The 11,990-nt window shown below is 32.8% G+C and overlaps 1 protein-coding gene across 1 annotated transcript; it reads right to left on the reverse strand.

Annotated features, from left to right (window-relative positions):
* Nucleotides 1-2,027: 2,027 nt before the first annotated feature.
* LOC137924864 (proton-coupled amino acid transporter-like protein pathetic) lies at nt 2,028-11,744 on the reverse strand. Its single transcript, XM_068768245.1, has 10 exons — nt 11,626-11,744; nt 10,100-10,244; nt 8,696-8,826; nt 7,734-7,826; nt 7,260-7,390; nt 6,545-6,739; nt 5,650-5,755; nt 3,647-3,760; nt 2,563-2,662; nt 2,028-2,126 (listed from the first exon to the last, which is right to left on the reverse strand). Exons 1-10 carry the CDS (start codon nt 11,742-11,744, stop codon nt 2,028-2,030), a joined length of 1,233 nt encoding a protein of 410 aa, XP_068624346.1.
* Between the last annotated feature and the right edge of the window lie 246 nt (nt 11,745-11,990).

The following is an 11,990-nucleotide window of genomic DNA, read 5'->3' on the forward strand; positions in this document are numbered from 1 at the left end:
TTTTTAGTTATAAATAAACTTTCGCGACTAAGGAGAACAAACATCGTAGCATTAGACAGGATTCGAAAACTTGTTATACAAAAGAACCAAATATAAAAAAGACAAATTGATTCAAAGAGCACGTTTTTAAAGTAGACTGATTTTCTAAAAACATTCTTATGGAAATCATTACAGTTTAAAGTAATCTCTAAACTATTAGACATAAAGAATATAAATGTGTTTGACAAAACGACGAAAGGATCCTGTGCAACAAAAAAATACCACACGGACACGGCATCTGCACGTTTAATCGATGGAATTCTAAAAACTTACGACTTCTGTATTAGGTTTCTTAATAGTTTGTTTCGTGTCCATGTACTTTTAATACTACAATTTCGTGGCAGAAAATGTTTGGTAGCATTAAAATCATTGTTCCCAAGGTAAAAAAAGCTTAACATAATAAATTAGGCAGTTATACCTATTTATTTGTTGTTCTTATAGATTTTTAACTTTAATTTTAAGTAACTTCTTTTGGGTAGGAAAAAGGATAAAAAAACGTTATTTTTATCTTTATTGTATGTAAGAATATATTGCACCGAAACACAAGATTATTCCAATCAATATAATGGCGAGATTTTGGAGCAATTTGACCCTGTAAAAGGAAAATATATTTTTGTTTATTTTGTCATTAATTATAATTGTCCTTGAATATCTTTCGAATGTCCTTTTAAAAGTTGTAGGGTCCTTTGGTAGATTTTAAGGAACGATGTTGTTTTTAAAATATAAACGAATTACATTGAAAGACTGATGCGTAATCATTTATATAGACGAGAGATATTTATACTATATTATTGATATTATTGGTCGGGTATAGGGTGATTTTACCTTTCCATATTATTAGAAAAACCGCTACTCGGACAACTGTTATCATTTCAATAAAATCCGTTATGTGATACTTCCTTTAAACAAGCGAACATCTAATACATTATCAATAGCTTCACTACTTAATTTAAATGTAGAAATGATATATATTGTAGAATAAAAGTTAAAGAGCTGGCATCTACAAACAATTATATTTGCTAGGAATGGCACATGAATTTATGTGTAGTACAAACACATCCGTATATATTACATCGAAAATGTCTGTATGTTAGAACGAGTAGATATTAGTAGCTAAACTGCACCCGCGATATTTACTTTTTGGAATTTTAAACACGATTAACATCACATAACCAATGGATGGAATTAACCATAACGAGACTATATAAGTCTTAAAAACGACTTAATAATATGTCATCAGCATCTAACCTGCATACTTACAAGGTTTTAGATACAAAGTACGTGATGTACTCGAAAGATAATATTTTCGAAAGATATTACATATTACAGTAATATTAAAAGAGAACAAAGCAATTGTTCTCTGAGTGGTGGCAGTTTGAATTTTATTCTTGAATATTATTTATTTTTATTCTTTAACTTTATTAATCTTCATTGAAAGGGCTATACTCGGAGCTTCGTTGTGAGATCGAAACAGAAATAAGAGAAACCGTTCAAAAACCAAGATCACCGGCGAAATAGTTGTAGGTAGGACCAAAAGGTTCTAAGGTTCAAAGGGGCGACCACGAGCTGGTAGACGCGGTGGGTAGGTCCCCTACTGACTGAACCAGTGACCCAGTCAAAGTCGTGGGAAGTCACTTGATACGTGCAGCGAAAGACCATTTGTCGTGGCGGTTTTTGTGGAAGGCCTATGTCTTGCAATGGGCGTATACAGGTGATAAAATTAGTATCTAGTGATGCTTATATGTTACTACCTGTGTGCAAAAATTTATGAACTAGTTTTAATAGAGCTGATAGAGAATAGTCTATAAGTAAGTTATGTCGTCTACAGACTATAGTCAAATCCGGATAATACCAATTTAAATAAAAAGCCCCAACAAAAACGTAATAGCAAAAGTACACAATCATATTTTTTCTATTGAAATCCAGCAGGAAATATCCAATGTTATTTTAATCTGTTCGTATAAATTATTAACTATTATTAATAATTATTACCTGAAGTAACGCAAATTATTTTCGTTCCATATCACTAAGCTGTCAATAAATGCAGGAAATATAAACACCACAGTGCCAAGGAAGAAGTTTCCAACCTTAAATAGAAAAATATGAAAATTTTTTCAAATCAGGGATTCGATTTACAAAATCAACAGAAGATATCTTATGTTATCATCCCTAAATTAATTTAAAATCATGTCTTTAGTTTTTTTTTTCGTACTGATACTAAACACTTACAAATTAAAAAAAAAAACTTTATCGGTGCTCAAATTCGTTGGAATCGATAACATTATCTCAAAAAGCAAGTTTTTTTAAAAGTACGCCAAAAGTATTTCCTAATAAAATATAAGTTCTTTTCTTAAAAAATTGTTATAAGTAACACAGAATCGTCAAAGTTTTAAATAACGTTTCCCTAACGAGAAAGATTAATATTTTTTTTGTAGCTAGTAATACTTGAACTATTTAAGTATATATTATGGTTTATAATATTATTAAAAACCTAATATTAATAAAAAGTAATAAACACATTACAAAGCTCATCCACTCTGTCATATCAGAGAAGATAATAGAGATGCAGGTGATGACAAGCACGTATATTCCCCTGTAAAGTCTTTCCCAATGTCCTCTTCGTCTGAAACATAAAAAAATACAACCCATGACAGATTCTATCCGTCAAGGTAAATTATTATATATTATCTTATGACAATATTGCGACTCTAAAGAAATTTTATATTTAGAAGATCAATTCAAAATACAGTAAGCCATCCATCGCAAAAGAAATTTAGTTGTACAAATTTCTATCAATATAATAGTAATAGTGATATTAATCGGTACTTTACAAACCAGATTATGTAGCCTCCCTTTAAACCTACAAAACTGTTTGATTCTAATTAAAATATACATACGTTTGAAAAAACTATTAATAAATAAACTGACGGTGCATACGGAAAAGTGTTGTTTGAAACCGAGCGTGTGTATGTTTATTGTAATTGTACCTCTATCTACTCAAAAGTGAGGTAGATTATCCAATTTTTAATTTACACTCTACAATTGTAATTATCTATATATTATATTGTTGGAATATTGTGTAGTAGTCAAGAAGGTGTACTAAGTACATATTCGGCATTTCACCACGATATCGAAGCAGCAATGAAGAGATCCCGTCTAACCAAATCAACCGACATACCCAACAAATTGGCTCGTTGAAGTTGCTAATAGGCACATGTTGTGTAAATTACAGCAAATTTAGCGCAAGAAATCCACTAATTAGGTGAAAAGACTCCCTTATTAAATTCATAAGAAAACCATTTTGTTTGGAAGTCTATGAAGAAAGACTACACCTAGACGTCCTACAGCATGCGTTTACTTTCAAAACATTGATACAATAGTGCTACCGAAACAGCTGTACGCCTTAGGTAAGCGCGACGAGGTGTGGGCCGTGGAAAATGAATAAAATGATCGTCTGATACTTCGCTTCATCACACCGCAAGTATACCTAAGGCAGTGGACGTCCTATGGTAGCATTGATATCAATGATGACGATATATTCTAACGCACTATTATATAAGTCGCAATAACGGCGAAAATGTAGGATAAAAAAGATTAAATCACTAACCGTTGATGTTTTCTACCAATGTAGTACCATATAGTCTTGAACGGCACCCATAGATGTACGGAAAATGTGACACCAAGTGTAGCGGCCAGTACGAACTGTATGGCTATAGACACGCTGAGAACAAAATAATGGCTAATATAATACACAGATCTGTATTGAAACTGTGTGTCGGCTAATACGATTATACAAAACGGATAAACGCTTTCAGTGTGGACGCGTAAGCGCATTTAGCGCTCAATGAAAATTGCAAACTACAAACATGTACGGTTGAATTAATTCGGCGAGGAATATGCATTTCCATCTGCCGTATGTTCTCCCTCCGGCCGCCGGTAACAAGTTCTTCTGCGTGTTTATTAAACTCCATGAGTGCAAATATACCATTCACCGGTACTAGTAACATTTCCGCTCTTTATTTATATATATCTATATCTATTTATTCCATTAACTTATTTATTATATATTTATGTCAGTTTTTTTCAATAATAACATATATATAAATCCGTGTTGATAATTTTAAATAAAGAATATTTTTAAAATGGTTATTTATTACTTCCTTTGTCCCTTGGTCACGCCATAACTTGAAAAAAAAACTAGATTATGGCATGACCATGCAATTTTCTATTCATAACTTCCCCAATAATTTGTGGCTCTGTTCGTTCTGAAATACGTGTTATTATAATTTATTTCTTCTATTACAATACTATATGCAAAATAATTCTGGCAGTATATTAAAAAGGAAAAAAAATATTAATAGGTAAACTTATAAGTTTATTGGTTCATGGTGACCTTCCACACGCAAGTCAAAGCCTCGAAGAGGCGCCAGAGTATTTAAGCGCGATTTTTATTAAGAAAAGAGGAAGACTCCAGCTCTACCCTAAGTTGTAGAAGGAAAAGCCAAATGCCGTAGAATCTTGTGTATGATAGCGTTCCCGTAGTTAGAACGACAAGCTTTGAAAGACCGTGAGGTTCTAGACGGTTAAAGTCCAGCGTTACGATCCGGTATTCCTCCACGAAGAGGAACATTTTAGACTTTTAAATCTAGATAAAGACTCGTGCCCACATATTTGTAATTTACTTGTAAAAGAAGATCGATAGAATACTAAAAAAGAATGATATACATTTGCATTCTTTGCTACTTTACAAAATAGCATATGTACCCCCTATTTTAGGTGAAGACACTGTTTGATATAACGTATAGATTTTTTATGATATCTATTTCTAGTGTTAAGACAGTTACATATATCTCAAGTTGTACACTCGGGTCAGGATGGTTATAAACGTATGAGGGTGAGGCAACCTCCGACCAACCTTACTTATCCCAGTCCTAACGCTATCTGAAGTGGCAGCAATGTTAGCCAGACAGAAAATGATCAAGACCAGGTTCAATCCTTTCGGACGTTCTTGAGTCGAAATACTAAATGCTTATAGAGTGCCGAAGCCGAGGCCGTTATGCTAGGTCATTTTATGAAGCGCTCGCCTAAGCAATGCAAGAGTTAGGTGGACTCCCAATTCTGAATTAATTCTTGTAAGGTAATAACTTGCGCCGTGGTTCCCCAGGGAATCCTCGAGCTAAGTTAAGTAAACGAGATTTAGACAAAGCGCCTTCCACGCTCTGGGCCATGAAGCAGCGAAGAGCGAAAGCTGTAAATACGTGGTAACCTATCCGGAGCTGTTAATACAGTAACGGGACAATTATGTCGAATCTCAATAATATATATAAATTACTGACTGATTTAACTTACCTAACTAACTTCTCTTCTTGCTAAAGAAACTTTTCACAAGCTCGAACAAATCTTTGCTATCCAGACTAGAATTTTAGAAAGGCGTAGGTAGGGTATGTCACTAAAAAGGTTGGGAAACGCTGTTCCAGGCAGTGCCCACTTAATATGGCTACGCTTTTTTTAAATTACTAAACTAAATTTTTACCAATCATTAATGATATTCAATAAACTCTGTGAAGGACGAACGTATGTTCTGCTTTATAGAGAAATTAATTTACTTACGTGTTCTTAGGCATGTGTATAGTTATAGGACTTCGACAATTATCGCCCCACGCCCAATATCCGAAAAATCCAATACAAGCCACTGCTAAAACCACTATAGCCATTCCTATAAATAGATAAAAGAATAAAATAAAACTTTACATTATATCTTTACCAGTTGAAACGAAGGATTGTAACTCATTAACGCTATTTATTGTATAGTATGTAAAATAAATAAATACTATTTTTCGTAGCATATTTCGTAGCAAACTATCAAATGTATAAAGATTCATTTGTCATTATTTTTACCGAAAGTTTCTGCGCAATTTTCTAACTTTAATACCCTTCTGCAAAATGTTAGGATGATTATTAAAAAAGATAAAATATATCGGGAAATTCACTCTCAAGCGAATTGCTTTATATTATGAATTTATAATATTTGTGAAAATTATCACAATAAAAAAACTCATCTCTGTTTATTGTGAGCACTTCTCAGATCGGAGTGCTTGAACCCTTGTAACGTTAACTTTGAGAATCCATTTCTTCAAGACTTCAATTTGATTTTAACTTTCAATTTGATTCTAGATTCTAAGAAATTAGTTAATGATCCAAAGTGGATAACAAAAAGATTGAATAAATGAGTTGTTAAATAAATTAATATTATAAAAAAGTCTAAAGTAAATGAAGTTGAAACTATGATCAATTACTTTGCATTTAATAGAAAAAAAAAAGAAAAGAGATTGTTATTAAATAAAAAGCGTGTTCCTAATGTACAAAATCCTATTTTATATACATGAAGTGGCTAGAGTTTGATTTAGCTGGACATAATCATGTAACCATTATATTGACAGGACATTACCTTTTATTATTAATATACTCGTACTTAATGTCAGAGATTAGTGAAAATTTTGCTCACCCCATTGGACGACGATGTGGAAGTACTGCGGCTGGGCCATGTAGTTTTCGATAGGTAACGCCACCCCAATACCGTCAAGACTGTAAATACAAACGCCGCAGAAACGAAAGAGCCCCTGCACGCTCTTCCAAGCCGGCCGTTCCTCATCTTTTGTTTGCAGAATACTGTAGTAAACCGTGAACAAAACGCAAACACCTGCCATATAATTATTATTGTTTAATTAATTATAAGAAGATATCGTAATAAATACGACAAAAATCGGAAAATATTAAAAGTCGTTTAGTTTTGTGATAAATAAATAAATTGTCATAATGGCACGAAATCATTCCTGAATATCATTGAGTGAATGTGTGAAGGGTTGTCAAGCGATCTTTATCACTTTTCGATGGGAGGAGGGAGTTGTGTGTGTGTTAGTGGTGATAACTTTGAAGTTGTAACTTTGAAAACTTGGTAACCAATGAAGTTCATCTTCATAGTTGCTGGTCATGACTGAGGGTCGTGTGGTATGCAAGCCGACATGAACTGAACTGACGACTAGGTGTGTGTGGAGATATATCCGCGACACAACAAATCGCGCAAACGAAGTATGAACTTTGATTAAATTATTTAATAAATAACATTTAACACAATTGTATTTTTATGAAATGGATTTTATGGTCGATGAAGTATTGCTTATTTTTGTGCAATGAATTTGTTGTATATTAAAGATTCGTACCGCAAAACACGTCCGCTACCATAGAATAAGGTGCCAAGTGTTTCAGGCTTCTTATCATACATATAAGGATCAGAGGTACGGATACGATAAGAATATATATTGATATAGGGAAACGTAAGGTGTTTAATGTACTGGAAACTGTTTCTGTGACCTGAAATGATATAGATATTAATTATTATTATACATTAAACCCAGTAATTAATAACCCAGCGGACTGGTAAGTAGAAGTGGTAATAGATAGGCTGGAGCGCCTAAGGTAGCGGTGAAGAGCCTTAAGGTTGTAGAGTGTAACGAACGGAGCGGCAACCGCAACAAAGGACGTCCACCCTCAAGGCGGATAGACGACTACAGTCAGAATCTTGTAGTTTACAGCACTAAATTAAGCTTATAGGTTATTGTCCGCTTGAGAAGAGTAGTACATAAATGATATTTAAGTTTATATTATGGTTTGTTTCTAGAATAAATTTAAAAAACTTTCGAACCTCTTTTAACGTCTGAGCAATCATGATTTCGAATATACAACATGTGCTACAAAATCCGAGAAAAAGGAACGAGTCGACGCTGTACCTGTAATAAAAAAATAATCTTTTATAACAAGTCTAGGAAGGTATTGTTCTACCTATACCAGCCGTCAAACAGTGTATATTTCGTTTAAAACAGAATCATGTTCAGTTAATTATTAGGCTAGTGAGATGTATGTTATATATTTGATAAATAATTATGAAATTTTGCAAGTGATACGGCAATATAAAACCTTCTGTAGAATCAAACTTATACGGACAGTTTATACCGAGTAATATTATTTACAATTAAATACTCTCCGTCGTTTCTGCGTTAGTACAAAATTAAAAAAAGGACTCGTAAGCTTTGTGCTCACAATATTTAACTAATTTACTAGACAAATCATTGATTTTTTCCGCAGACTAGTGGAACGAGTTTCTTGTTTCGGTCGATACTAATGCTATTGGTGCTAATGCAATAACTATTTTCAAAAGGCTATTAAAACTTCTAACGGATTAAAACGTTATTTTGCAGTTGTCCGTCCTAAGTAAGAAACCCGTGGAAATCATCGACTCTAAAACCTTAAGGAATCAACGGTCATAAGTTCTGCACACTATATGGCCTGCTTGACCTTTCCATCTAAAAGCCTCCGCCTACGCTGCGCTAGCCGTATGTTAGTTATACTTAAGAGAATGTAATAAAATTTTAGTAAGTTGTACAAAAAATATTGTAAAACTTTAAAGTATCGTAATAAAATGTACTCAAGTTGCATTAAATGAAGCATATAATTAATAATGAGTAATAAAAAAAATTACTAAATGATACCTTCACGTCATAGGTTTTGATATATATTACTGTTTTTATTAGAAGTTTAAATTCCTAATTTTGAAATATAAATATGTAATATATTATAGTAATAGGTAAGATTCTTTCACCTGAAAGCTTTGCTAAAACGTCTGAAACATTTCAAGGGTCCCGTCGCTATAACTGCTTCAACAAGATCAGGATACGAGAGCCTCGGAACTCTCAGCCTTATGTACATCCTCTGCGCCGAGTCAATGAGCAACTGAAAATATTGACTTTGGTCAGTGGTTCTCAACCGTGAATCGGTTTTAGAAACGTAGAGTAAAAAACGTACACTTTGAAATTGCATAATTATTTATTTATGTTTTTATACATTTACGTAACAATTAAAAATTGCAAATACGGATTATTTCAACAAACACATTGTTCTTTAAGTTGTCCCCAGACATAAGCCTTCCGATGATGATGATAATTTCCACAAACGAGTTTGTTATTCTTTTCTTAATATTACTGTTTTAAGATTAATTAAAATCTTGTTGAGTTCTCCAATAGTGATACTGTTCATTTCAAAGCTATAAGGGTTTTTAACGAGCCCAGACGCGTTTTATTTTGTGTTTAGATAATAACAGTGCTGTCGTTCTGTCAAATATGTTATTTTAATATACTTTCTATGTATCTACATAAACGAGAGGCGAAAAAACCACTTTTAGACTAACAAATTTTATTATAATATATTTCATTTTTATTTTAATTTCTTTTATTTAAAATTCGTTAAACGTGGCGACAGATAAAAAGGTTGAGCATCACTGGTTTTTCACGTCTGGTCGTAAGGGGTCAATTTAATTTGTAAGTGATCTCGGAAAGTTTAAATAAGTGTACAACTTATATTGTTTAGTATATCTCGTCAATGATTATTAATTATTACATTTCAATATATAAGCATATGTAGGTTAATGTATTTATAAACTGGTGCTGAGAATGACCTTATAGAAAAGACCGTTCAGGGAAGACTGATGTATTATTAATCGGCTACAACAATTTTTTTCAATTGAAATTAACTTTATTAATGGACTAAACTGTTGTATAGGATTTTGTATTTCAAAACCGTACACGTGATATTTGTCATTTATATACTTTACACTTATTTTTGGTCTTAATGGATCTCGATTATATAATAAGAAATATTTGATAGTATAATAAATATGTTTGTATCATCATCAATTCATCCAAAAGACATCCATGCTAGACTTAGGCTTGTCTAATTGAATTCCAATAATACAGCTGAAAGTGTACGTACTACTACTCTTTACTCGTATGTACTATTACATCCTCCGCTTGTCGGTCCGTGGTACTCTAGAACCTTTAGGCTCCGGCGGATATTTGTTCTGTGCATTACATGGCTTGCCCACTGCCCACTTCAACTCGCACATCTGCTAAGCTATATTGTATACATTCTAAGTTTCAATTCCGTAAGTCACACATTTACCACATTATACCTGGAAAAGCCTTTATTATAAATTTTCAAAAATACTTACTAACATGTTATAGGGAACAAATAATCCTAGTAAAATATTAGCTACGAGCGATGTCCAAAGTCCACCGTAACTGTAGCCCTCGTGGATACCCAGTATGCCAGCACCGAGGCATGCTTTGATTAAGTGAGCCGTCGACTCTATTATACTGAAAACGGTAGAGCACAAATTAAAATAAAATATCACATTCGTTCTTTTAATTCCAATTCATATGCTTTATTTTACACACAATTTTTATCAACCATATTAATACTATAAGATGCTATATGGATTCAAAATTTGAATGTTTTTTCTAAATAATTGACAACTGAGAATCATTATCCAGGTAGACGTCCACTGCTAAACAAAGGCCTTCCCTACAGATTTCCAACAGGACTGAAAGTGGAAGTAGCCTGCATCTAGTGCAGGGGTGTCAAACTTGCGGCTGAACATTTTTGCGGTCTAGTTATTATGTCGGAAGCAAAATAATAATAAACAAAATGTAAATTAGAAACCAGCAAAATTTTATCCCATAGAAAAATTATTATAAATGGCAAGTATCAGGACGTAAACAATAATTAAACTTTCGAAGTACAGGTTAAAATAAAAATATGTGTTTCTATGAACATTTTTGTGATATTAAATATTAAAGTCTGCTCATGTTTAGGCATGCCTCATTATCTAAGCTACTCATTTATTTTAAGAAAATATACAGAAACAGAAATATATGAAAAAGAAAATATTAATTATACTACTATTTAAACGTTCTTACAGATAGAAAAGTTTGCTTTTAACTTTGTCACCCCTGACCAGATCGTTATTCAACGACCTTAACAATGTCGTCTGTCTGCAGTGTAGGCGGACGTTCTAAATTAGAATAGTTTGTATAAATTAATGCTTATTTTTATAACCTTCTTTACAATCTGTTTACCTAACAGCCAACATTACTACAGATAATAATGAAGAAATCGATATCTTTCAACAACAATTCGTAATCTGTCATGGTTTTTGATTAACCAGCTAAATATAAAAACAGTTACCGACCTACACTCTCCGCAATATTGTCATGTACCTTCATTTTGTCGCATAATATTTTAGTTTATATTCTTAAAAATAACCTTTAAAGGTATGATGTACAGGCCAATTTATGTTGTTTATAATACATTAAGGATGACATTTGAATCTTTTTACATTTAGTTAATTACATAAACCTAGTATTAACCACTTTGGTGAAGATAAAATTAGAAATTGGATACTGCAACTGCAAGGCATAGGCTTTATCAAAGATATGGGGAATATACTATAATCGCCACGCTAGGCAGGCAGGTTGGCGATTGCAGTGTGGTATTATGGTATGCGGAAGACGCTGCTGCCCATACTCTGGAAATTCTTGAACTGTGGCAATCATGTATAAGTACTGCATAAAAATTAATTATATAAGATTGTTTTTTCAGTTTTCTATCGATGTATGATGACCACTCGATAAAAAATTAGTTATTATTTATCCTCAATGCATGATGATTAAATGGTTACAAAAAACTTTTGCTTACGTCGTCCCATGGAGATTTTGACGTTCCGCTATATAATCATAATCACTTCTCTCCACACCAGGATATATCTCGTGCAATTCGAAATCATTCGAGCGATCCAAATAGTTACGCAGTTCCATATTGTAGGTTTGAATTGTTATGCCAGGTATCTAAAATTCAATGGAGACAATTTTTCTAAAATGTAAAAAGATAATTAAGATGCGTAATTTTTCCCTAAGCATCCTTGTGTAAAGTAAATTGGTGTAGACATCCTGCTATTCTTAAGAAAATCTTATAGACAACTTTCCAAGCTGTCGTCAAGTAGATATATAGGATAGAATAGGAGTTGTCACATGCGGCTCCTTATTTTCAAATACCCAAATTAC

The sequence above is a fragment of the Battus philenor genome, unplaced genomic scaffold, assembly GCF_028537555.1.
Source record: "Battus philenor isolate CCGP_79_NKW_IND1 unplaced genomic scaffold, ilBatPhil1.0.hap1 SCAF_25, whole genome shotgun sequence".
NCBI lineage: Eukaryota > Metazoa > Arthropoda > Insecta > Lepidoptera > Papilionidae > Battus > Battus philenor.